Source organism: Eumetopias jubatus, unplaced genomic scaffold (assembly GCF_037043125.1).
Source record: "Eumetopias jubatus isolate StellerSeaLion01/CBP00866 unplaced genomic scaffold, mEumJub1_p1.0 scaffold_7, whole genome shotgun sequence".
Lineage (NCBI taxonomy): Eukaryota > Metazoa > Chordata > Mammalia > Carnivora > Otariidae > Eumetopias > Eumetopias jubatus.
Genome location: NW_028274813.1, coordinates 74,067,598 through 74,093,839, shown reverse-complemented (window position 1 = coordinate 74,093,839; position 26,242 = coordinate 74,067,598). Strand labels below are relative to the sequence as shown.

At 48.1% G+C, this 26,242-nt stretch overlaps 3 protein-coding genes across 9 annotated transcripts; 1 reads left to right on the top strand and 2 right to left on the bottom strand.

The window, feature by feature from the left end:
• Positions 1-12,321: 12,321 nt before the first annotated feature.
• On the bottom strand, positions 12,322-17,900 carry OSGEP (O-sialoglycoprotein endopeptidase). 4 transcript variants are annotated; one of them, XM_028119592.2, is made up of 12 exons: positions 17,706-17,900; positions 17,379-17,501; positions 15,394-15,513; positions 15,035-15,210; positions 14,429-14,524; positions 14,244-14,293; positions 14,019-14,097; positions 13,388-13,453; positions 13,184-13,274; positions 12,870-12,945; positions 12,672-12,770; positions 12,322-12,550 (listed from the first exon to the last, which is right to left on the bottom strand). In XM_028119592.2, exons 2-12 carry the CDS (start codon positions 17,491-17,493, stop codon positions 12,490-12,492), a joined length of 1,029 nt encoding a protein of 342 aa, XP_027975393.1. In that variant the 5' UTR covers positions 17,494-17,501; positions 17,706-17,900; the 3' UTR covers positions 12,322-12,489. The 4 variants fall into 4 exon arrangements, with proteins under 4 accessions (XP_027975393.1, XP_027975389.1, XP_027975391.1 ...); XM_028119588.2 differs by having other exon boundaries at positions 17,719-17,900; XM_028119590.2 differs by having other exon boundaries at positions 12,322-12,529; positions 17,719-17,898.
• Positions 17,901-18,018: 118 nt separating this feature from the next.
• On the top strand, positions 18,019-21,167 carry APEX1 (apurinic/apyrimidinic endodeoxyribonuclease 1). 3 transcript variants are annotated; one of them, XM_028119483.2, is made up of 5 exons: positions 18,019-18,085; positions 18,419-18,544; positions 18,749-18,933; positions 19,917-20,109; positions 20,402-21,167. In XM_028119483.2, the coding sequence occupies exons 2-5, from the start codon at positions 18,487-18,489 to the stop codon at positions 20,917-20,919; spliced, it is 954 nt and encodes a 317-aa protein (XP_027975284.1). In that variant the 5' UTR covers positions 18,019-18,085; positions 18,419-18,486; the 3' UTR covers positions 20,920-21,167. The 3 variants fall into 3 exon arrangements, with proteins under 3 accessions (XP_027975284.1, XP_027975283.1, XP_027975285.1); XM_028119482.2 differs by having other exon boundaries at positions 18,058-18,116; XM_028119484.2 differs by lacking the exon at positions 18,019-18,085 and adding an exon at positions 18,127-18,274.
• Positions 21,168-21,255: 88 nt separating this feature from the next.
• On the bottom strand, positions 21,256-25,066 carry PIP4P1 (phosphatidylinositol-4,5-bisphosphate 4-phosphatase 1). 2 transcript variants are annotated; one of them, XM_028119485.2, is made up of 7 exons: positions 24,563-25,066; positions 24,051-24,241; positions 23,574-23,680; positions 23,029-23,134; positions 22,773-22,825; positions 22,581-22,671; positions 21,256-22,102 (listed from the first exon to the last, which is right to left on the bottom strand). In XM_028119485.2, the coding sequence occupies exons 1-7, from the start codon at positions 24,723-24,725 to the stop codon at positions 21,959-21,961; spliced, it is 855 nt and encodes a 284-aa protein (XP_027975286.1). In that variant the 5' UTR covers positions 24,726-25,066; the 3' UTR covers positions 21,256-21,958. The 2 variants fall into 2 exon arrangements, with proteins under 2 accessions (XP_027975286.1, XP_027975287.1); XM_028119486.2 differs by having other exon boundaries at positions 24,584-25,066.
• Between the last annotated feature and the right edge of the window lie 1,176 nt (positions 25,067-26,242).

The following is a 26,242-nucleotide window of genomic DNA, read 5'->3' as shown; positions in this document are numbered from 1 at the left end:
GGGGAAGGCAGTCTGGTCTGCGCAGACCGGAGGGAGCATGGGGCCAGAAGAGGGAAGGGTGTATTTGGGGTCAGATCTAGGCTTTGATTATTGGTTTTCCTGTGCACGATAAAGCTGAGACCCTTGAGGGAACAGTACTGACATGATATGCACACATAACCAGGCTGGATCCACCCAGGGCACAGGTGAAGGGGCAGGGGTCAGGACTATGCACCACAGGTGATCCACCCCGCAGCTCAGTATTTCCTCCCTCCCGAGGTGGGGTCAGTGGTGAGAAAGAGAAGCCAAACCCTGTGTGTTCAGAGAGTCGGGGTGAGTCTAACCCTCACCCAGGTCTGTGGGATGAGGACTGTAGAAGGTGGGGTGATCTCCACTGCTGGGGGGACCAAAGTCCTAGGGGGCCATGAACATTTTCACTGAGGCAGGACACCAACAGTTGCTCCCTCTACCCAGGATAACACCTCTTTCTTACTCTGAGACTCCCTAAATCTGGGGGTTTTGCTGCAGTTCTAGGTACCTTCACGAGGAAGGAATTTAGGGACTGAGACAGCAATGCCTCTTTTCTCCCGTCTCCCTGGAAAGCAGGACAGGCTGGGGGCTGCTGGGGTGGATTCCCTGGCCAATAAAAAGATTGGTCCAGGCTGGATAGATTGACCCGACAGGCTGACTTAACCGGGGATCTAAGCACGATTGTTCCTTACACTTGGGTGAGAGGGTGGTGTTCACGTGGGGGAGGGGTGAGACCAGATGGGTTCCTTTTTCCTCTCCTCTCAGTGGCACTATTTCCTGTTTCAAGAAGCCTGGGTCCAGCACTTGGCAGTTCCACCTGGATCATCTTCGCTTTGGCTAATGAGCCCTGGCTAGGCACAAGGCAGGCTTCACAGAGATGTTTTGTTTGTTTGTTTTTTTAAAGTTTTATTTATTTGGCAGAGAGAGAGAGACAGTGAGAGAGGGAACACAGGCAGGGGGAGTGGGGAGGGAGAAGCAGGCTTCCCACTGAGCAGGAGGCCGATGCGGGCTCGATCCCAGGATGCTGGGATCACGACCTGAGCCCAAGGCAGACGCCCAGCGACTGAGCCACCCAGGCGCCCCACACAGAGGTGTTTTTCAAACCTGCTCCCAGTAATATTCATTCCCTCCTTTGATACGCTCTTTTCCCAAGTCCGATGACCACCAGCCTGTACTTTTTGTGACTCCGGCCTGGACAAGTCATTTTAAGAATCAGGTGGAGGCATCAAATCAGTCACTAAAGTCTCTGTAACCCACTACCTCTGTGTGCTGCCCTTCCGGGAGCATGGGTGCACCTACCTAACATAGATCTGGAAAATAAGTTAGGGTTGGTGGGCATGGTGACCATGACCGTTCTTCTGTGCTTGGCAATGGGCAGTGTGGAGTGGATGTCTAAGGCAGTGGCCAGGGAGTCAAGGTGGGGGGTAAGAGTAACTGAGGGGATGGCCGTTGAGAGCTGGACAGATCTGGAAAGGGCCAAATGTGGGGAGATGTGGAAGTGCGTGTGTGTGTGTGTGTGTGTGTGTGTGTGTGTGTGTGCGCGCGCGCGCGCGCGCACGTGTAGCTGGCAGAGCAGGTTCTCAGAGATCCAACCTGAAAATGGACAGATTTGCCGGAACAGACCCCATATGTCAACTCTTTAAGGGAAAAATAAGGACTCATTCTAGGGATCTGCTGGGATGAGCACTAGACAAGGCTATCAGATGAGAAATGCCATTTCCAGGAAATGGCATTTCCAGAAAATGGAAATCTCAGATATTTACAATCTTGAGATCCACCCCTCTGGCAAGGGAAGGGAAATTTTACAATTTGAGGCAAGAAGGAAAAAGACCCATTTAGCCAGACTCCTTTCTGGGAAGAGGCTGATGGGAAAGGGAACTTAAGAGGATGGAGAGGAGAGTGAGGAGGAGGAGTTCTTTCTCCTCTTCCACTTTTTTTTTTTTTGTCACTCATGGTATTTCTCCAAATGATCTTCCTGATCCCCTCCTTTTTTTTTTTTAAGATTTTATTTATTTATTTGAGATTGAAAGAGCGTGCAAGCACAAGCAGGGGCGGGGGTGGAGCAGGGGGAGAAGCAGATTCTCCTGCTGGGTCCCAGGACTCTGGGATCATGACCTGAATGTAAGGCAGATGCTTAACTGACTGAGCCACCTAGGCAACCCCCAATCCTCTCTTTTATCAACTATCTGCTAGAATATTCCTCCTCACAAACCCCAGCTGACAAGCCCCTTGCTTCTTTGAGTACCCAGGTGAGACCAGGGAAGCTGGCTGAGAAATGTATTAAAGGGATGCATGCCTCAGAATGTCACCTCCCCTTGGTATATGGAGTATACTCGTCATCTGCCCCCTTCTCTTACTACTAATGATTCCACTTTTGTTTCCAGGACCCTGCTACAGCTATATCCTTGCCATCACGTGGACACACTTTCCTACCTGAGGATCTCTGCCACAAGCGGTAAGGCCCTCCACTCCAGCCTTCTGTGCAGAATGACCTGGAACCCTGCTTTCTGCCTCTCTGAGGCCTGAGGATATAGGTGATGAAATGAGCAAGAGACTTCATCAATCACATTAGAAGTAGTTTACATGCAGGTAGCCCCTCACCTCCTTTCACCATTTCTCCCCATACCTCATTTCATTAAAAAATTGTGTGGTGTTCTTTGATTATCAAATTTGGTATTCCCAGGGCATCTGGGTGGCTCAGTGGGTTGAGCATCTGCGTTCAGCTTGGGTCATGGTCCCAGGCTTCTGGGATCAAGCCCTGCGTGGGGCTCCCTGCTCAGCAGCCTGCTTCTCCCTCTGCCCCTCCCCCCTCCTCGTAGGCTCTCTCCCTCTCAAATACATAAAAATCTTTTTTAAAAAAGGAAAAAAAATTGGCATTCCCCCCCTCCCATCTTACATACAAACTTCCATTCTGCCCTTCAGCACTGATGGTACCTAGATAGTCCTACTGCTCTGCGATGTGGTTCTCTCCCCACGAAGGAATATGTGTTCCCAATCTCATTCCCATGGCTCCTGTATGATTGGAGAAGATCCAGGAAATAGGACTAACATGGGCGTGCAGAATGGGAGCTGCCTGGGGCCAGAGTATCAGTACGGCTAGGATTTCCACAGTTGTCCAAAACAAGGGCCCTGCCTATATGCCCTCTCTGATCACCACCAGGTGAGTGAACCAAAGGGGAAGATGAGAGAGGTAAATCCTACCTAGCCCATTGCCTGGCACAGAGTAGATGCTCAAAAAACAAAAATGACCTAAGGGGATTCATGTGGGCGGGGTAAAACCTGCAAAGACAGGATAAAATTTAATGTCTAACAACTTGTGGGAAAGCTAGGTAAAAACATGAGTGGAATGCACTGAGCACGGTGTCTGCCTCTAGCCCCCTGATGTCTGCCCAGAATCTTCAGTGCCATTCTGTCCTCTGCCCTTTCCTGCTTTGTTTCAACACCCAAAGTCTTCCAAGTTAGTTGGTATCTTACCAAGAGGCTTGGGGGGAAAAGGAGAAAATGTAGGTAGAGTCTAGGGCCATCCTAAGAGTATAATTTTTGGAGGAGGAGGAGTACAAGAGGGCTCCGTTCTCCGCAACCAGGAGGTAGATGATGATGTAGGGAGGTGGAGATGACTGGCTGGCCGATGTAAGAGACAGTCCAAGCTCACATAGCAAAATTCAAAGTCCGCCTGTACATCAAGCAAAGCTTGGGGAGGGGATCTCTCTTCCACCTGCCTCCCGTTTTCCCATCCCATATTACCAGGCGCCCCACTGCACTCTACTGTCATCTGTTCTGCCCGTTAAGACCCCTAAGCTCCCTCAGCTCTTTCCTCTGTGCTCCTCACTCCCTCCTGCCTCTCGAGAGGAGGAGGAGGCAATCATTCTCCCTCTTCCAGGGACTGTTCCCCAGTAATTGCCATGCCCTCTTAAGAGTTGCTGCGCCAGGGGGCCTGGGTGGCTCAGTCGTTAAGCGTCTGCCTTCGGCTCAGGTCGTGATCCCAGGGTCGTGGGATCAAGCCCCACATCGAGCTCCCTGCTCAGTGGGAAGCCTGCTTCTCCCTCTCCCTCTGCCTGCAGCTCCCCCTGCTTGTACTCTCTTTCTTTCTGTCAATAAATAAAATAAAAAAATCTTTAAAAAAAAAAAAAAAGATGGGCGCCTGGGTGGCTCAGTTGGTTAAGCGACTGCTTTCAGCTCAGGTCACGATCCTGGAGTCCCGGGATTGAGTCCCACATCGGGCTTCCTGCTCAGCAGGGAGTCTGCTTCTCCCTCTGACCCTCTTCCCTCTCGTGCTTTCTATCTCTCATTCTCTCTCTCTCAAATAAATAAATAAAAATTAAAAAAAAAAAAAAGTTGCTGCGCCAGAACAAACTGTACCCAGTTATGGGCTTTTTTGGGAAAGGCTAAGGCAGGAAACATGAACCTGTGAGGCCCTCTGCTCACATTCCTTAATTGCCCCTTCATCCTTATCAGTGAGTGCTCCTCCTCCACCCCTACACGGGCCTTCATGAATCACCTTTCCCCTCGTGCCCCTCACTGCCCTACCTCTGACTTTTAGGGCTTTAGAGTATGGGGGAAGGAAGCCAGAATCTGCTGTCCTTATCTCTCTAGACCTCAAACCCATGACTCATTTGAAGACCGACCCCCTGACCTTTCATCTCTCCCAAAGCTGATGTGAACACCAGCCCCATCATCTCCAACTTTTTCCTCTGCTCCTATGCCCTTGTCAACTTTGGTTGTTTCCATGCCTCCCTTACATGGTTGCCTGGTTAGTGTGGGCATGTGTTAGCATGGGGTCAGGCCCTGGTTTGGGAGGACGTGGGAGAGTTGGAGGAGCACCCTTGGGGTGCAAGAGTGGATGGTGCAAGAGGCTTGGACAAGAGATAGGCTGCATTCACCATCCCCTGCACTCTGGTGCCCTTTCTTCCACTGGTACAGCCCCTGGCTCTCCCTCCTGGGCTCTCCGCTCTGCCTGCTCACCATGTTCCTTCTCACTTGGTGGGCAGCACTCATTGCTATGTTGTTATCCTTCTGTCACTGCTCTACACATTCTACAAGAAACCTGGTAAGTGGGCAGGCAGGTGAGGGAATGAGGACGTGAGATACAGCACAAGGCCGACGCCCACAAGAAACCCAGCACTACCAACAGTAACTCATTTCCTCTCCTGCCTGAGAAATGAGGCCCCACCTCTAGTCATCCTGCACCCTCTTCCTCAGCAGATGTGAACTGGAGCTCTTCGGTCCAGGTGGGCATCTATCACATGGCACTATCCTATTCAGTAAGCTTGATCAATGTGCAGAACCATGTCAAGAACTTCTGGTGAGGCAGTCTCTAGACCAGAGATTGAATACTGGTGGCCTCTGGACTGGATCTTACCTGCACTAGTTCAGATTGTACAGAATTTACAATTTTTAACATTGATTACCAATATTTAACATGCATCTGGTAGTTTGGGGCCTCCATCCCAAAGGACACACTCAGCTGGAGCCAAGTAAGTTGCTGTCCCATGGGACAGGGCACGTATTCTTCCGTTTGCCACAGGGTTCCCACCTGGTCCACTTCAGTCTTTGATATTATATGTCTGGTTCTTACAGGCTTTTGAGTTTTCAATCCCTGCTCTAGCCATAAAAGGAAACTAGCTCCCCCAAATCCAGGAGGGGCAGGGTAGACAAAGTAGGCCTCCCTGGGGAAGGATGCTCCATGGCAGAGCAGATGCCACAGGAATCAAGGTTCCCAGCCTCCCTCGTTGTGCTGTGAGATGGAAAAGCCTAGTATTCTTGGTTTCTCCCTAAAATCCTCTCTAAAATCCCCCAATGGGTGGGGAGGAGCTGATCTCTGTTCCTTGTTGAATCTGGGGTTTTTTTCTGCAGCCGAAAGGCTTTTGAAGATACGGTGGCCTTATACCAGAGGAGCAGAAGAACCACCAAAGGGGAAACCCTAAATGTACTTCTTTCAACATTCTTGTTCCTTCAGGCTACATCCCTGAGCAGGACTTACAGGCAAATCAAAAGCAGGTATTCAGGAACAAGGCCAGCAAGTGGGGAAAATATCCCAGAGTAGGAACTGACCATGATACTCACCTCTCCTCTGCTCATTCTTCCTAATCGTGTAGTCTGAGTGGCATGTATCTTCATGAAGTCCTACGGCAATAATCCCAAGATGCTGCCCTCATAGTCATGAGTTGGAGGAAATTCCAAACCACAGAGCAAAGATCCCAGGGGTACAGCTAGTCCAATGGCTAGGCAAACTGAAGAACAGGCTCCCTTCCTCACACTGCCTTCTGTAACAGGAGCCTCTCAGATCCTTTAATCAGCCTGCCCTGGGGCCCTATATATGATTCAGTTGGATGCTGTCCAGGGGCCTGACAATCCCCCAGTGCCTTCACTCGTGGAAATCAGCAGGACACACTGACCCTGTACTGCCAATAAGAGACTCGGGAGAGACTGAGCTAGGGGGAGAAGTCCACCATTTAGGACTCAAGGAGCCATGCTTTTAGTCTCTTGGTTTTATAAAACTGTGAGACTATCTTGAGAAGCCTCAGCCAAGAGCCCAAAGCTCCCTAAAGAAAGAAGTCTCCTACTAAGCAGTACCAGCTGGGTCTACGGTGCTAAAGAAGGTCCTCCCTCCAAGATCCATTCCATCCCATAATATTAAAAAAAACTTACAAATAAATGCCCAAGGCTTTTACATAATAACATGCTTGATTCCCATTTACAAAATTAACTCCCCAAGCCTAGAGAGGCAGAGATCATTCTTGTTCTCAAATATATTCAAGAAGAATTTATCTTTTTACCTGTATCCCAAACACTCTATCTTCCACCCCAAAATTTGATTGTAAACGTCCATGTCTTAGTGTATTTTCAACCCATTTATGGGTCTATCCTTTGTCAATGAAAAAAGTGTGGGTTTGTTTTGTTTTTGAAGAAAGTGTTTATCAGCATTTTCTACTTAACCAAAAAGAGTAAGTAACCAGAAACTTACTCTTTTCCCAAGTGCATATAACCCCAATTCTTTTTATCTTTTGGCCCAACTCTTACTTAACAGTCTTTATCTCTGGTTTACCTCCACATCAATTTATCTGTTCGTTCAGCGAATGGTAACTGAATATCCACCCTATTCTAAGTACTGGGAAATTACACAGCAATGAATAAAACAAAAAAAAATCCCTTGTCTCATGGAGTTTGTATTCTAATGGGAGGAGTCAAACAACAAACACAAATAAAACTTAAGATTAAAAAAAAACTATTAGATTAGAAGGTGGTAAGCGTAGGGGTGCCTGGGTGGCTCAGTCGGCTGAGCGTCTGCCTTCAGCTCAGGTCATGAAGCCAGGGTCCTGGGATCAAGTCCCGCATCGGGCTCCCTGCTCGGTGGGAAGCCTGCTTCTCCCTCTGCCTGCCTGTCTGCCTACTTGTGATCTCTCTCTGTCAAATAATAAAATCTTAAAAAAAAAAAAAAAGGTGGTAAGTGCTATGAAGTGAAATAAAACAGGGAAGGGGGCTCGAAAGTGCTGGAGGAGTGTAATTTGAAGTAGGGTTGTCAGGAAGGCCTCACTAGAAACAGAAAAAACACTGAGCAAAGACAAAGATTATGAGACTGATGGAACAAGCTCTAGCTGAAGAGCTTTCAAGGCAGAGGAAGCAACAAGTACGAAGACCGTGAGGGGTTGGCACATCTTCAGTGTTTAAGGAAAAACAAAAAGGCCACTGTTGCTGGAGCAGAGTGAACAAGGTGAGTGGCAGGAAATGAGATCAAAACAGTAAGTGGAGAGAGGCAGGGCAGATCATGGAGGGTCTCACAGGCCTTTGAAGGACTCTAGTTTTTACTCCAATATAGAAAGACACAGAGGGTTTTGAGCAGCAGTGTGACATAATCTGGCTTCTACAGTAACACTATTCACTCTGGCTGCCGTGTTGAAAACAGACCTTAAGTGGACAGTGGGAGAAGCAGATACACCAGCTACTGCAATATCTCAGAGACAGAGAATTCTGGCTTGGTCCAAGGTGGCAGAAGTGGAAGTTAAGAAACAGGATTCTGGATATATTCTGAAGGTAAAGTCGGTGTGATCTGATGAATTGGATGAGATGAAAAAGAGGTGCCAGATAACACCAGCATGCTTTGACATGAACAATGACATGAACAACTAGAAAAATGGGGTTGTCATTCACTGAAATAGGGAAGTCTGCAGCATGAAGATGGGGAGAAAAAAAGCTCAGTTTTGTGTATGCCAAATTTGAGATGCCTATCAGGCATCCAAGTCGAGATGCCAATCGGCAGCTAAATATTCAGAACAGAAGTCCAGGTTGGGGCTAAAATATTAGGAGTCATCCACATCGAAATGATTTTAATGTGGGGCACCTGGGTGGCTCAGTTGGTTAAGCGCCTGCCTTCGGCTCAGGTCATGATCCCAGGGTCCTAGAATCGAGCCCTGCATCAGGCTCCCTGCTCTGCGGGAAGCCTGCTTCTCCCTCTCCCACGCCCCCTGCTTGTGTTCCCTCTCTCGCTGTGTCTCTGTCAAATAAATAAAATCTTAAAAAAAAAAAAAAAAAAAAGAAATGGTTTTTAATGTATAAGACTGGACGAAATCACTGAAGGTGTGTGTAAATAAGGAAGTGGTCCAAGGATTGAACCCTAGAGTTACTAGCTTGTGGAAATGAGGAGAAAGCAGCAAAGGAGACAAAGAGCAGTCAGTAAGCAAGGAGGCAAACCAGAGAATGTGTCCTAAAGCCAAGTAAAGAAAATGTTTCAAAGAGGGAGTGTCAAACGCTGCTGATCGCCTACACGGGATGAAGCTGAATATGCCATTAGAGTTAGCTATGTGAAGTCATTGGTGACCGTGACAAGAACAGCCTTGGTGGGTGGCTCAGGTCATGATATCCGGGTCCTGGGATCTAGCCCCTGCTCAGCGGGGAGTTTGCTTCTCCCTCTCCCTCTGCCCCTCCCCCTGCTCATGTACACGTGTGCTCTTTCTCCCTCCCTCTCAAATAAATAAATACAATCTTTAAAAAAAAAAAAAAAGAACAGCCTTGGTGGAGTGGACTTCATAGGGAGTTGGCTGAGAGGAACTGGGAACAACTTAAGATGTTTTGCTATAAAATGGAGCAGAAAAATGGGAAGCAACTGAAAGGGGAAAATGGGCTCAAGAGGTAATCGTGTGTTTTAAGATGAGGAAAATGAAAGCGTAACTGTGTGCTGAGAAGATGTAGGAAAGAAAGGGAAATATGGACTCTACAGAAGAGGAGAGAGAACTGTTGAGAGATGTCCTGAAAGGCTAGAGGATGCGATGGACCTTAGAAGTAGTTGGACAGGGGCGCCTGGGTGGTTCAGTTGGTTAAGCAACTGCCTTCGGCTCAGGTCATGATCCTGGAGTCCCGGGATCAAGTCCCACATCGGGCTCTCTGCTCAGCAGGGAGTCTGCTTCTCCCTCTGACCCTCTTCCCTCTCGTGCTCTCTGGCTCTCATTCTCTCTCAAATAAATAAATAAAATCTTAAAAAAAAAAGTAGTCGGACAGGAGCATGGACAGTTTGTTTATGGCATGGTTTCTCAACCTTGACACCAATGACATTTTAGCCTAAGGAATTCTTTGTGTGGGGAGCTGTTCCGTACACTGCAGGGTATTTTGCAGCATCACTGGCCTCTACCCAGCAGCCCTGTCTCCCAGTTGTGACAACCAAATGTCCTCAGGGGAGCAAAATCAATCCCAACTGAGTATACAGTAACAGGTATTAACAGCATACTGTTAATACAGGAACAGAAGGGAAAGCAGAGTACGTTGGAATAAATACTGGAATAAATAAGTACATTCTCTGAGCAGGAATATAAAAAGCTAGATATACTGGTGGGAGCTCGTGAATGTTCTCTGATTGCTTCTTTCTCACTAAAATAGGAGCCAAAGAGTGAGAATCAGGAAAGATATAGATTTGAGGGGACAGAGAGTATAAAACGGTTATTGGAAAGAGAGCAACTGAAAGGACTAGGGAATATTGCAAGGTGGCCTAAGTTTTAGGATGACGGATTTAACTAAGACGAGTCAGCCTGTTTTTCGCTAGCCCTTTCAGCTGCGTGGCTCTAGGAATCAAGTATGTGAAGAGCTGAAGCATGACAAAAACAAGAAAGGCTGGCTCAGTCGGTTAAGCGACTGCCTTCGGCTCAGGTCATGATCCCAGGGTCCTGGGATCAAGTCCCACATCAGGCTCCCTGCTCCGCGGGGAGCCTGCTTCTCCCTCTCCCGCTCCCCCTACTTGTGTTCCCTTTCTCGCTGTGTCTCTGTCAAATAAATAAATAAAATCTTTTTTTTTTTAATTTTTTTATTAGACAGAGACAGGTACAAGCAGGGGGAGCAGCAGAGGGAGAAGGAGAAGCGATGTGGGGTTCGATCCCAGGACCGCAGGATCATGACCTGAGCTGAAGGCAGACGCTTAACCGTCTTGAGCCACCCAGGTGCCCTAAATAAATAAAATCTTAAAAAAAAAAAAAAGAAAGACAAAGGAGGTGAGGCGTTTGTAGTGAAGTGCTCATGACTGGAGTTTAGCTGGAGGGAAATGAAGACACGTAGGGGATGAGGTCAGTGGAAAGGAAGATCAACAGATGGCAGGGCCTGATAAAGAGAATTGTTAGATTCAGTGCACTAAAGGGAATGAGCTGAAAGGATAGGAGGGATGTCTGAGATCGAGATATGGAGGAGCTGCAGGTCGAGACTAGGACCAACGGAATGAGTAGCTGCAGTGGGGGCGGAGGACAAGATCACCGGAGGAGCACACAGCTGAGACCAGAGTATTAGAAGGATGATCCATACAGGTACTAAAATTGAGATTTGGGTTTTTTTTTTTTAAGATTTTATTTATGGGTGCCTGGGTGGCTCAGTTGGTTAAGCGACTGCCTTCGGCTCAGGTCATGATCCTGGAGTCCCGGGATCGAGTCCCGCATCGGGCTCCCTGCTCGGCAGGGAGTCTGCTTCTCCCTCTGACCCTCTTCCCTCTTGTGCTCTCTGTCTCTCATTCTCTCTCTCTCAAATAAATAAATAAAATCTTAAAAAAAAAAAAAAAAGATTTTATTTATTTATTTAAGAGAGAGGGAGAACACAAGCGAGGGGGAGGGACAGAGGGAGAGGGAGAAACAGACTCCCCACTGAGCAAGGAGCCTAACAAGGGACTCAATCCCAAGACCCTGGGATCATGACCTGAGCCGAAGGCAGATGCTTAACCAACTGAGCCACCCAGACGCCCCTAAAATTGAGATCTGACAGGAGCAGTTGTGGCATGGTATAGTCTTAAGAATGATACGTGTTTCAGGGCACCTGAGTGGCTCAGTTGGTTAAGCTACTGCCTTCAGCTCAGGTCATGATCCTGGGGTCCTGGGGTCAAGTCCCACATCGGGCTCCCCCTGCTCTGTAGGGAGCCTGCTTCTCCCTCTGCCTCTGCCTGCCACTCCCCCTGCTTGTGCTCTGTCAAATAAATAAATAAAATCTTAAAAAAAAAAGAGTGATACGTTTCAAAGCTAAGATGTGACAGGGATGAGAGGGAATGGACTGAATATAGTATGACTAAAAATGAGGACACCCACACCACCACCTCCAGGGCCAGGGGTACAGAGAATGTGGGGGAGAGAAAACAGCACCACTAGAGGCGGTAGGAGAAGCAGAGTCCTCAGGAGACACCGGGGCTCTGAGCAGGAACGTAAAGAGAACATTCAGAAGAGAGGTTGAGGATACAGGTAATTTTACTAATAAGCAGCTATTAGTTCCAGAGAGCACAGAAGAATTTCAGGAGGAACAGAAAAGGGGTGGAGAGTAATGGTTATTAGAGTGCAAAGCTGGGAGGTGACGTGGTAGTTTGGGACTTCTGGTGGTGACTGACAAACAAGATAAAGGCCATGATGACATTAGTTCCGGCAGCTGTGACAGGGCAGGAGGATTCAGGGCACCCTCACGAGCCTGCCCCTGGAAGTGTATGGAGGAGTATGCAGGAGTAAGTGCATGGAGGAGGAATAGTTTTGCTCTTCAGTTATAAATTAGTACAGAATGAGACCTGGCTCCAGGCTATTTTGAGGCAAGTCCTGAGAACCTACTTCAGAGAAAGTAAATGAGATGACAAACACAACGCAGTTGGCACAAAGCAGGACACTAAAATAGTACTAGTAATGCTAACACCATTATTATGGGGATGTTAGGTGAGCATCTAAGATGTCCTGTCCGTCTTAGCTCAGAGCAGCAGCCCTGGTCAGCCAAGGCCCTGCTCTGACCCCTGCCTCCTCATCCACTCACCCCATCAACAGGAATTTATCCAGGGCCAACTCTGTATCATTCTTGAGTAACACAAGCCAATTACCAACATAAAAAACCAAAAATATTTTATTTTATTGCTGAGTCAACTTGAGGTTCAAAGGATGGGAGACAGGAGTCCACAGCCTTGCCAGGACACCCAGCTCAGGATAGAGATTAAGGCCCAAGTTCCTGGAGGCTCCACTTAGGGCACTATCTACTCTGATCCTGTTAACCTCATTAGTCCCTCCAGGTCACTTCTACTTCATCTGTCCGATACCTGTGAAAAAACACAGAAAACCTGGTGGACAGTTACCCCTTAGTTTCTTCCTCTCTACCCTCATGATTCTGGACCCTCTTCCCTGCTGATTTTTGCCTACCTCCCATATAATCCTATCTACCCCCTCCAGAAGGGTACACACCTCTGTGTGATCCCAGAATCACTGAGTGGGGTCCTGTGCCCTGCCCGAAACATCTCCCAGCCAGCCTGAGCTATCATGGCTCCATTGTCAATGCAGAATCTGGGAAGAAAAAAGATAAGAAATTTGGAATTCGCGGGTGGAGAATCATAGTCAGTGGAGAAAAAAAAGAAGAAATCAAGAAAGGGAAAGGACCTTTACCTCTCATCTGTGGCAAAAAGCCGGGCTCCACGTTCCTGGCACATTGTCTCCATCATTTCCTGTAGCCTCAAATTACCTATGAAGAGGGAGGGGATTGGGTTGGCTTGGTTTAACCCTTTCTGCATGATTCAGCTGTACACCTCAAACACACCTCATGTGTGTCTACTTACAAAGATGAAGTAGGGGTTTAGGGAGCAAGGGTTGGGAAGCAGAAACTTCTAATTTCCCCAAACCCTTAAGAGATTTAGACTAGCAGGAGGGAGACGCTAATGTCCAAGAACAGGAAAAGAGGGACACAGTTCAATGATACGTACACCCCACACCTCCCACGATGAGGGCCTCCTGGGAGCCACAATGTGCCATGGCTCGCTCTGTGATCTCTACCAGCATTGCAAACACAGTTTCCTGTGGGCGACAGATAAAATGAGAACACCAGAGGAGAGGCCAGCTTAGTTCTGCTCTACTATATAAAAGCTCCTCCAGTCCCAACTTTCTCTCCCAGCTTTTTATCCCATTACCTGCAGAGAGAAACATAAATCCTCAGGAGTACATTCGTCTGTGGCCAGCATCCGCTGGGCTACATCCTATAATTAAAGATGAAAAAAATAAATAAAACAGTGAGCTGTGGTTTGGGGATGACATGAGAGCAAAAATTAGTGCACCTGGAGGATCACCGTGTCTCACCACAATTCAACTTACCGGTGTGTCTACATCACACTTTGCTCTTCACTGGCACTGAGCTATAGAACGGGCAACATTCATTCGGGATTCAATAATTACAAATGCCTGCCCTGGCACCCACAATCCCCCAACCCCTTACTCGGCTTAACTTTCTCCATAACGCTTATCACTAGCTGACCCTTTCTATTATTTCCCCCGGCTTGTTTCTTTATTTGTCACCCCCCTCCCTCATTAGAACGTAAGCTCCAAGTACACAGGGATTTTTATTTTGCTCTATCCTGTACTGCTATTGCCTAGGACAGTGCCTGGCACACAGAAAATGTTTAATAAATATTTGCTAAATGAATTTATTCAGCATCCAACCTAGACCAGAACTAAACTATAGGCAGGAAATACAATGGTGAACAAAACAGATATGCCTCATTGAAAAGCATGACAGTGCTCTCTCTTCACCTGTCCCACACTCACCTCAATGAAAGACAGGATCCCCGAGAATGAGACGTCCATCCCTTTTACTGTATATGGCAGCTCAACTAGCTTCTTGCCTCTATGTGGGAGTGAGTGTATAAGGCACTAAGCCTCTAGTCAGCTGGCTGCTCACCTTCCAAAGTCCTCCCAAACCTCCTTACTGTATATACAGGGAAACCCCGGAAGCCCCACCAGTCGGTCTCCTTCCACTTTATAACCCCTTACCGCTTTGCCATCTGTTCAATATTGTAGCCTGGACTTGGGTCATTGGAAATCTAGCAGAAGGAAAAAGGGGAAGGAGTCAGATATCCAGGAAGCAAAAGAAGCTAATTTACTACTTTCTACTTCCATTTCCATGGCTCCCCAGAATTTAACCACACCTTATGTTTTCTCTAGCCCCCGTGGCTTACCTTCAGCACTCGAGCAAAACGATCCAGACAATTACCCACAGCAATATCGATGGTTTCCCCAAAGATGCGGTAACGATGTTCTGAATATGCAATCACCTAAGGGTAATGAGGATGTCCATGAAACCTCAAGTCTGTAAAGAGGAGTATTTGGCTTTGGGGAAGAACACAGCAGAGGATCAATATGCCGCTGCAGCTTCCAATAAAAAATGGAACAAAAGAACTCACCCAAACCCCGAATAGGTACTTTCTCATAGCTCTTATCTCAGAAGCCTATATGTACCTTGAGGATTCCCAGAGCAGATTCCCCTCCCTCTGCCTCTCTCCCCCGCTCATGCTCTCTCTCAAATAAATAAATACCATCTTATAAATAAATAAATGAATGAACGAATGCCATCCAACATTGTGATCATCCTGCCCAAATCTACAATACTACAACTTGTGAGTTGTACAATACTACAAACTTCTTGTGAGTTTTCTAGCGTATAACATTTTAGGTTCAGATGAGCCCAGTTTTGTTCTTGCAGTTACCACCACTGAGGTACCACATGAAAGTTGCTGGTACAGTGCCTTAGAAATTAAGAGGGAATGATGGAGTACTCCAAATACCTGTGTATTTCCTCCGCTGACATACAGCACAGTTGGGCTGGTGGCTCCAGTGATAAGGCGGCCCATCTCAATGTGGCCTATACAGTGGTTCACGCCCAGCAATGGTTTATTCCACAGCTGGGCCACAGTGCGGGCCACAACAGCCACAGAAACCAGTGGGGCACCCATGCCGGGGCCTAGGGGGGACAGAAATGGGAGTCAGAATCCTATGGACAATGGGAAAACCAGAGCTGGGGAAAGTAAGGGATGTGAGAGGTGAAGTAGGGGTACTGGTGGTAGGAGAGGAGAGCAGCGGGCTATTCTAACCTAGCCAAGCTCCAGGTATAGTCTTCCATTGTCAACCACTCTCCCAGTTATACCTTTGGTGTAGGCAATGCAATCAATATCCTGGGAGGTTAATCCAGCCTCTGTCAGTGCCTCCTGTAGCAGGTCCAGGATAACACCTCGGTGATGCCTAGCAGTATCACCTGGAAGGAATCCTAGGAGATGGACACAGGTCAGAGATCATAGGGTTTTTCTATAGCAAAGGTAGGTAGAAGTCAAAAGCAGCTGTTTAAGTAGTTGTGAAACAGAGTAAAAGAAATCTCATCTAAAATGGAGTCAGGAGGCCAGAAGGGGAAGCTTTCACACCCTACCACTCCTTCTCAATTGCAGACCCCAATGGGAAGAAAACACACCTTGCATTCCCAACAGGAAGAAGCCTATAACTTACCACCCCAGCAAGAGGAAGAGATTTTCCAGCCAATAAAAAGCCACTACACTTGGAATTCTGAGTTTACTTTAATGGACTTTTTAAGATTTTCTTTTTTTTTAAAGTCTTATTTAAGTCATTTCCACATCCAACATAGGGCTTAAACTCACAACCCCCAAGATCAAGAGTCACATGTTCTTCTGACTAAGCCAGCCTGGCACCCCATCAATGGACTTTTTTAAAATTAGAGCCCCTCCCAACTACCCCTTTTGCTCGTTCTCCAGACTCGTCCATGGTTTTGCCATAGATTCCCTGATCCAAACTGCAATTCTCTACTATTCCTGAATAAACCCATTTTCCTGGTAAAACAACTGGCTATTTTGTTTTTAACATTTACACAGTGTAGAAGAGTCCCTCTCACCCTCCTCAAGCATCTTGTCTTTCAAGTTTTCAGACACACTCTTTCTAGCCTGTTCGGCTAGGCTTATCGGCTCTCAGAAATGCCCTTCTTGGGGTGCCCGGGTGGCTCTGCCTTCGGCTCAGGTCATGATCCCAGAGTCCTGGGATTGAGCCCCGCATTGGGCTCCCTGCTCAACGGGAAGCCTGCTTCTCCCTCTCCCACTCCCCCCTGCTTGTATTCCTTCTCTCGCTTTGTCTCTCTCTGTCAAATAAATAAATAAAATCTTTAAAAAAAAAAAAGAAAGAAAGAAAGAAATGCCCTTCTTCATACCCAACTCCTACTCAGCCTTCAGGACTCAATTCGAGTGATACCTGCCTAATACCCTTTAGTGATCTCTGTGACCCTACAAACCCCATGCATGTTCACATGATTATACTTTAAACATTGTATTAGATATATAACAATTAGAAAATTATTTGTAGCTTCCCAGTTACCATGAGCATCATAAAACACTGGCTATTTTATTTATCTTTGTATTCCTGGTGCCAAAATGCCTAGAAGAGTGAGTGCTAAACATAAGATACATATTTTTTCTAACGAGTAACCTGTCACAACACCACCTGTTCAGGGAGGCTTTTCAGGTATAAGCTAGTCAGTTGTCTTCTCCTTCATATGCAGGGATTTTAAGGGAGGGTAGACAAAATACAACCTAATAACTTAGAAATAACATTTGTTAAAAGCCGTAATATGTTTGGTAATTTCATTTATCTCTCAAGACCCAATAATGCAGGTATTATTATTTACATTTAAAGAGTAAGGAACGTAAATCCAAAACCAAATACTGAATACAAATATTGCTGTTCCTAACCCCCAAGGTGGAAGTCTTTACACTTCTCATTCTAAATAATTCTGATTGCATCTACGTTAAACTGTTCCTACTGTAAAGTTTTGCTTGTATGTCCGACTCTATAGCAGTTCGTAACATCTACTTTTGTATCCAGCAGCCGATTAGCATATAAAAGGCGCTCAATAAAAGCAAAACAAACCCAGAAGATACAGGTCCAAGTGCCTGCGACTCTTCTAATCATCAGCCTTGTGATGTTAATACTGTCACATAAATCTTAGAGACTCGGATCAAAAATTCTACGAGGGGACAATGCGCTCCACGCCCTACTTTGCTAGCGTTTAGGCAGATGGAAGGTGCTGCCGTGCGGAGAAGCGCGCGGTGAACTCTAAGCTGCCCACACACGCACCTGTGCCCGGAGGCGTGACGTAAGTCCGCCGCGGGTTCGCCAGCACCGTGCCATCCCGGACCACTCCCACACCAATCTTGTTAGCGCTGCCTTCAAACCCCAGCACCACCGGCATGGCCCAGCCTGGGAGAAAACAACCGCAGCGCTAGGTACCACCGGAGCCGGGGAGCCCTCACCAGGCCGCGCCGGGCCGCAGATTCCGGAACGCACAGGAAGACTACAAGCCCCAGGTGCCGGGCACCAGCGCGCCCCAGACTAACCCCCAGAGAACTCCCGCGGGTCGCGCGCCCGCGCCAGCCCCGCCCCCGTCAAGGCCCCTTCAAGAACCTGTCCTCCTAACCGCCAGGGACGCTGAGCCAGCATCTGCTCCTTATATTCCTATCCATTCCTTTACTTCTCTCCAGTGGTTCAGCCCAGACATCTCCACTGATTTTTTTCCCTCTTGCCCAGCACTGGGAATCTTCGGTCGGGGTGGCAGAATGAGTCGTTCATCTGGCACACCGATAAACAGCCCAAGAATGAAAGGCTGGGGCCTTCAGTCCCTTGGAGACTTGGAGGAGGGGAGCAGGGAAGGCCAAGCCTCTCAGTCACGTGGTCACAGACAGGCCAATCACACGCATTCCTCCACCTGAGGCGGAGCGCCTCGTGTCACGTGACCACTCCAGTTACCCACGTGGGGCACAGCGTGCACGACTCTTTGTGCTCGGGTAAGGAGGAGCCAGGTTGAGTCCCGAGCAGGTCAGATACAGGGTTGCTCTTGTTTGCCCAGCAGAGGGGCTTCTTGGACGTCTGATTCGCAAGCCTAAATCAGAACCCTAAATTAAGGCCCTCGATTGGCCGGAGGGCAGATCTCGCGAGGACGGCTCAAGGCACCCTGAAATGATCTAGTCTTGTGGGTGAGGGGCTGGAGGGCCTGTGGTGCCTGGAGGCGGGGAAAGGATTCAGAGATAATATGGTTTGAAAGGTGGTACCTAGTTCGGGGCGCCCGAGGGAGGAGTCTTTCTCCAGCCTTAGTTGGTTTCACGGCCTCTCGTCTGCAGGTAACGCGGTAAAAATACTGCTTCGGTGGGCGACGTGGTACAGGTTCAGGAGGGCATTCGTTACAGTGATGCCGAAGCGTGGGAAAAAGGGAGCTGTGGCAGAAGACAGGGAAGAACCCAAGATTGGTAAGAGAACGAAATGAGCCCCTCTCCCTAGAGACTGCCGGGAGGGGGGTGTTTCCGATTCCTTCGGTGAACGGGAAGTGGGAACCTACTTTGTGTTCTTGCAGTTTGTAAAGTCGCAGCAACTTTAGGCTCTCAGTGGGTCTATAGTAAATGGGATCAAAGTTGCTTTTTGTCAACTTTTTATCAATGTATATTATCTTATAGAGCCAGAAGCCAAGAAGAGTAAGGTGGGAACAAAGAAAAACGAAAAAGAGGCAGGAGAGGGGCCAGTCCTATATGAGGACCCCCCAGATCAGAAAACCTCGCCCAATGGTAAATCGGCCACCCTCAAGATCTGCTCCTGGAATGTGGATGGGCTTCGGGCCTGGATTAAGAAGAAAGGTTTAGATGTAAGTGGAATACAGGGAGTGGGAAGGGACATTCTTTAGTATTGCATGATCTTGTGATTTAACCACCTTTTTTTCCCATTTTAGTCCCATGTAGGTTTTATTTTTCCTTTGTAGTTTTTTTGTGTAAGAGTTAAAAGGAGGGGGCTTCACCAAGTTATAACTACTGTATTTCTTTCTTTAAGATTTTATTTGATAGCGACACAGAGAGAGAGGGAACACAAGCAGGGGGAGTGGGAGAGGGAGAAGCAGGCTTCCTGCAGAGCAGGGAGCCCGATCCCAGGACCCTGGGCCGAAGGCAGACGCTTAACGACGGAGCCGCCCAGGCGCCCCAGAACTACTGTATTTCTGAAGGGTCCATTTTTTCAACTCCATTTCCATTGTTTTAATTAATGGCTTCATCTCTTCCCCAGCATATTACAAAAACCTTATTATTGGACTTGTTTCATTTCATCTCCAGTATATTTCTCATTTAAATAACTACTGTTTAGGGGTACCTGGCTGGTTCAGTTGGGGCATCGTGAGTTGGAGCCCCACATGTGGCCCGAAGTTTACTTAAAATTGTAAAAATACTGCTTAAAAATCTTAACGTGTCATCTATTGCCTATGAAAAAATACAATCTCTTCAGTATTGAATGTAACATTTTATCTTTTTCCAGTTGTTTAGATGTTGTGCTTACCAGATTTTTTTCTTAATACTTTATGAGAGAGTGAGTGCACAAGGCGGGGTAGGGGCAAACAGAGGAGAAGCAGACTCCCCACTGAGCAAGGAGCCCAACCCAGGGCTCATCCCAGGACCCTGAAATCATGACCTGAGCTGAAGGCAGACGTTTAACCGACTGAGCCACCCAGGCACCCCATGCTTACTAGACTCTTAAACTTAAGCAGTGACTTTGTCTAAGCAGTGTAGCTCTAGTACTTGGCACAGAGTCTTCAGTAAATGTCTGAATTGACAGTACTTTTTCTACTTCTCATTTCACTCACAGTGGGTAAAGGAAGAAGCCCCAGATATCCTCTGCCTCCAAGAGACCAAATGTTCGGAGAACAAACTACCAGCTGAACTTCAAGAGTTACCTGGACTATCCCATCAGTACTGGTCAGCTCCTTCAGACAAGGAAGGGTACAGTGGTGTGGGCCTGCTCTCCCGCCAGTGCCCCCTCAAAGTCTCCTATGGCATTGGTGAGACGCTATTGATTCCTAATCCCTGAACTCTTCCAAACCAATTGCTAATACCCAACTCCAGCCCCTAATGTTTCTTTACTGTCCATTTTCTTGTACTTTAAAAGATTTTATTTGAGAGAGAGATAGTGAGAAGCAGGCCTCCCGTGTTGCTCCATCCCAGGACCTCCCCTCCCCCCCCCCCCCCCCCCCCCGGGATCATGACCTGAGCTGAAGGCAGACACTTAACAACTGAGCCATCCAGGCACCCCTTACACTTTTTTATGCTGATTTTGTTTCATCGTTTCTGTAGGTGAGGAGGAACATGATCAGGAAGGCCGAGTGATCGTGGCTGAATTTGACACGTTTGTGCTAGTAACAGCCTATGTACCTAATGCAGGCCGAGGTCTGGTACGCTTGGAGTACCGGCAGCGCTGGGATGAAGCCTTTCGCAAGTTCCTGAAGGGTTTGGCTTCCCGCAAGCCCCTTGTGCTATGTGGGGACCTCAATGTGGCTCATGAAGAAATTGACCTTCGCAACCCCAAGGGAAACAAAAAGAATGCTGGCTTCACTCCACAAGAGCGTCAAGGCTTTGGGGAATTACTACAGGCCGTGCCACTGGCTGACAGTTTCCGGCACCTCTACCCCAACACAGCTTATGCCTATACCTTTTGGACCTACATGATGAATGCTCGATCCAAAAATGTTGGTTGGCGCCTTGATTACTTTTTGTTGTCTCACTCGCTGTTACCTGCATTGTGTGACAGCAAGATCCGTTCCAAGGCCCTGGGCAGTGACCACTGTCCTATCACCCTATACTTAGCACTGTGACACCGCCCCCAAATTACTTTAAACCTGGGAAATAAGCCTTGGCCCCGAGCTAGCTTTAAAACTTAACCTCCCTAAACTTCTTTAAAAATGCTCTCTAGAGATGTCTGCACTGTATTTCCCTTCTAAAAATCCTTCAACCAGGCTCCTACTGATGCTTTTCTTTAAACCCCAATTTTTTTTTTTTACATTAAACAAAAGCTACTGATGACTTTGAATTGTCCACATGAAAATAAAGAGCCATAGTTCCAGCCTTGCTGTCTTTGTATTCTACCCCTTTGTGGGGCTACAAATTCCCCTCCTTGTTTTTTCACATACAAAGATAAACAACTGGAAAAGGATAGTCATGACCTTATTTATTTACAAGCACAGGATGAATCCCTAGCCTCCCTCCCCCAAGACAGAGCAACCCTACCCAGCCCAGTTAAACACTGCAACTAGGGGGTAAGGTTGGAAGGAGGAATTAAGGGAAATACAGGACTAAGGGAACATACCCCACATTAAATAGTTATATACACATAAGTTCCTGTGGTTCTGTACAGAGCAGCGGCTGACCCCACCCCCCCAGGACACGGAATGGGGGGAGAGGAGACTGAGGGTACTGAGGCCAGAGCCTGCCCCTGGTGAAGTGCAATAGCAGCAGCAAGGTCCTAATGGTGCACAAGAGGGAGGGAACCCCCAGGGCTACCCACAGCCACCCTGCCCTGGAATGTTTAAGGGACAGGAATGGCTCTCAGGGAGCATATTAGGAAGGACAAGGCTAGAACCCTCTTTTAGGACCCAGGTTTAGGGGCAACATTGTGCCTATTTCACCCTAAACACAGCAGCCCTTGGAGGAAAGCAGATGGCCAGCAGTGGTCTTCTCTACCCCTCCAAACCTACGTGAGGGCCTGGTTCCTTCCTACCTCTCCCCAGGGAAAAGGAAGGCAGCTGCTTGGCTCTCCTTACAGAAGCCGAGGGAGCCTTTTACCACAGTTCCCTTTGTAGTGTCACTGTCCCCACCAGGGAGGGGCCAGGCACAGTCTGTGGGTCGTTGTGGAGCTCAGGAGAAGTTCTGGACAGGGTGGCTGACCTTCATACAGGCCCAATAGAGGGCCCGGCCCAAACACAGCACAGCCAATAGGATGACAAGTGCCCAGGCTGCATAGATGCCTCCATATCGCCGTGCATGCTTCCAGGTGCCAAACTGACGAGGGAAGAAAGATGGGGTTACTGTTGATTTCTGACCACTTTCCAGAAACCCCAGTACAGAATGGAAGCTTCAATCCCTGGTCCCCTATCCATGCGTATCCATTTTCAGGGACCTTCTTAAAGGCCCAGTTCTGCTCCCTTCCCCTAGGCAAGTACATAAGTCATACAATCCCACACATCTGTCAGTTTTTCTTAGTGTCTGACAGGTGAGCCAGATTTCCTAACAGCAACTCTTAATTTAACCCACTTCTCCATTGCCCTATCTTCTGCATGAAGAAGACGGCTGTTTACTCCCATAGTAACAATGAAAATTATCCATTACCTTTGACTTCGGCTCACCTAGACATTAAAACAAGACAAAACAAACAAAAACCCCTCAGTTTCTTTCACTGTTTTTAGGGTAGCCATTTCCCAAATCTTAGGCTGTGGAGATGAGGCTGAAGAATGAGAGGGGTTGGATCAAGGTTACTCACAGCAAGGCCAGTGGCAGTGACGGCCAAAAGTAAGCCAAGCAAGAAGCAGCAGATACATCTCTTTCGTGGGTATCTGCGCCCAATAGATGACCTGTGGGGCGGCAAATGAACGGATGTTTGCAATGGCCCTATAGGTTTTGCTGAACATGTTAACAATTACTAGCTCAACAATGCCACTCTCCAATCACTTACACTTTTCTGCAGTGAGGGCAACGGGCCAAAGTTCGGTCTGTGAACTCCGTCCACTATGGAGAACAAAAAAGGGAGAAACCAATTAATAGAAGCAGGGTCATGTCCAGTGAAGGCCCTGGGGCAGGGGAGGGTAGGAAACGGAACATAAGGGAAATTAGAACAAGCCTTCTTAGGATTCATTATCATAACTCAGAAATACATTTATGATTACTTCTGTTTCTCCCCCTCCTTCCCAAGGCTTCCCAATACTCCTCACCAGGAAAGTATTCTTGCAATGTCCACAGATGACCCTGACACCCATAGGTTGTGGTTCTGGACTCAGAGGTCCTGGATGCACGGGCCCCAGGTTGATGATTCTTTTGCTGTAAAGGAGAAAATGACTATGTTTAAATAATTTTTAATCCTAAAGGTTCCCACACTATCCCTCCTTCACACCCCCCACTCCTAAATTCCTCTACTTCTCTGTCCATGTAATGTAGCCCGCCCCACCCCAACACTACCTCCAGGGAATTGAGGAATAACACTGCTTAAACTTCAGGTATCTAATTTCCCTTTTATCTCACGATAATTCACCCAGCCCCTTAGACTCTCTATTTCCTATAAGACACCATTTCATCCCAATCTTTTTATTGTGAGATGAGAAAGATGGCTATAGCATTCTAAAGGTACAATGGTCTGCAGTCTTTTCTCCTTCTAAATAAACACCCAGCTCTCTCACCTTTACATCTCTGCAAATATTCAACTTTTTTAGGGCTTTCCAATTTTTCCCACTGACGCCCTTCCCCACCTTATGCCTCTTACCAGTAGGGCCGAGGACAGGCAATCCGTTGGGAAGTCACTTTGCAGATAAGAAGACAGTTACAGGGGCACCGAACATATTTCTTCCCTGGAGGTGCATTCTTGATTGGCTAGAGAATAATGAGGACATTTGTAAGCAAACCTCTAATTCCAATCCCTTCCAATTCCTCCAAAAACATCTTCTGAGGAGAGATCAGAGAGATAAGGTCTTAGCCAGGACAGAGAGATGAAACAAAAGCATACAGCATGAGATTTGCAAATAAAGACTAGACTTAAGTATCCAGGTGTGAAGGTGCAGGACGGTAAACATTAGCTTTGGTGCATGGCTTCTGGGGAAATGGCGGTGTGAGACTCCTGAAACTGAAACCGGGGTTTCATGACTACCACTGGGCTAACATCTGAAGGTCAAGGGTCTAGAATTGAGGGATCAGAAAGAGGATCTAGGAAAAAGGGCCCATTTCATAGATTTGTGTAACTCACAGTGGCTTCATTGCAGACGCCACATTTGACTACATGCTGATGCATCTTGCCTTCCACGTTGATGAGAGACTGGCAGACTCGGCAGGTGATCATGGGGGCACTCCCACTGTCCGGGCTGGTCAGGGGTGAGTAGGGGGGCGGGTCCTCCCCAGGCAACACGGCTGGGTGTCCCTCAGGGAACGGGGGAAATGCTGGAGAGGAAAGTATAAAGGAGGGTGGCATCACTTGCAGACACCCCCACTGATGCTCCAAAGGGTCAGGGAACTCTTTTTGGTCCTCAACCCTTCTGACCTAGCTCGGCGGGCTTCTTATAATCTGTGCTTCGATCAGCTTCCTCAGAAGCCCCTTCCTTTCCCAAGCTCCGTAGCAATTGCGAAAGGAAGAAAGCTTCACCCAGTCACAGGTGCAACTGCTCCGCACCTGGCGCTTAAGCCCCGCCTCCGCCCTGGGCCCCGCCCCCTCCCGCGTCTCAAGAGTACCCCCGGGAACACCTCGGACCCACCCCGGCTTACCCTGGGGCGGGGCATGTTTACCGGCTCCGTACGGTGGTGCGGAGGGGGTCAGGCCTCCCCCGGGCCCAGCCCCACTCCCGCCTGGCCCCACTAATCCGTTGCCGCCGGCACCACCGTCGATGGGCTCGGAGAGCAGCGGGGATCGCTCTCCGTCTGCCGCCATGGCCGCCACCACCGCCTCCTGCTTCGGCCAAGGATCCGGCTCTCTTCGCCGCTGCCGTCTCCGCAGCCACCGCGGCCGCTACCGGGTGCCCAGGGCGCCTGCGCGCCTCGCGCCCAGCTTGCCCCGCAACCAGTGGCCTACCCCGCCCGATTCCGTCCCGCAAGCACGTGATAGGCTATCCCCGCCCCGGCCGTGCTGTTATTAGTGGCGACAAATCAATTCTTGGTCCTGCCAAGGCAGCTCTTTTTTTCCATTGGGGAGCGCCGCGGTAACGTCAACTGTCACATGGCCTCCCGGAGGCCGCTGGGCCTGCAAACACTGCACGTGACGAGAGGTTCTGCGAGCCATTGGAAGCGTGGCCCATCGCGTTACCTCCAGACCAGGAGGTGGGGCTAGGCTGCTTCAGCTCACTGGTCACGTGTTTCAGGAAGCCGCGCGTCCTACGTTACGCGCCCGGGGCGGGTGCATAATCATTGCTCCTTATTGGTCCAAAGGTACCACTAAAAGACATCTCCTCTTTGCGGTTATAGTTGGTCTCCAATTGGCTGGCCTCTCTGGTCCCGTGACCCGTGGGGTGCAACTGTATTGGTCCGAACTTAGGTCCAGAAGCAGGGGGCGTGGCTGAAAGAGCGGGCAGTGAAAGTGCCGGAGCTTGGGCGGAGTAGCGAAAGGAGATAGGTTGACGGCGTGTAACCAACCTGTAAAAATACCTGTAAAAAAAAAAGAACCTGTAAAAAGTTGGAGTAAAGGTGTACCAGTAGGAAATGGATTGAAACGTTAAGGTTATCACCCAACCTTTCTCGCTGGAGTCACTTCTGGAACAGAACCCAAGCCTGGCTTCTCCAGGAACCTGCCCTGCAGACTCCACCTTCCCACTCCCATCCCTGGTTATGAAATTACCTTTTTAATGAGTCTGGATCTACCACTACAAGGATATCTCATGTTTAACTTAATTTCTTGGCTCCTCCCAATCCTAAATACGTATGCATAAGTGCTTTTTGAATGAGTTAACCAATTAAGTATAAGAATATTTTTAATTACTTTGACAAGATGAGACAATTTTTAGACTAGTCACAACTTCGCCCCAACCAGGATACTGCTAATGGAGATTATTCTGACAAGTACTGGAAAAGCTCACGAGCAGCTCGGGCGTTTAAACATAGAGCCAATCCTACTCACCCTCCTGTTCATCCCTATTCCTCCATACTCAACTTGCATAGCTGATAAGACTACAAGTTCCCCGCATACACCCATATCCGAAAAGGAGAGAGTCCCATGAAGTCTTTCCTCAGCTGAAGTGAATAAAGGGAAGAAACAATTACCGTTATTATGGAAAATTTTTTGAGTGGTCCCAAACCCGAAAAATAATCTCTCTTAGGCTTTTCTGATACCTTAGGACACATTTTGTTAAGAGATGAACAAAATACATGGAGAAAGAAAGCACAGACGTTCAAAGACACAATTCAAATCTATGGCGGCTTCATGCTGAGTGTAGTTCCCAGGGAAGGAGCTGGGTG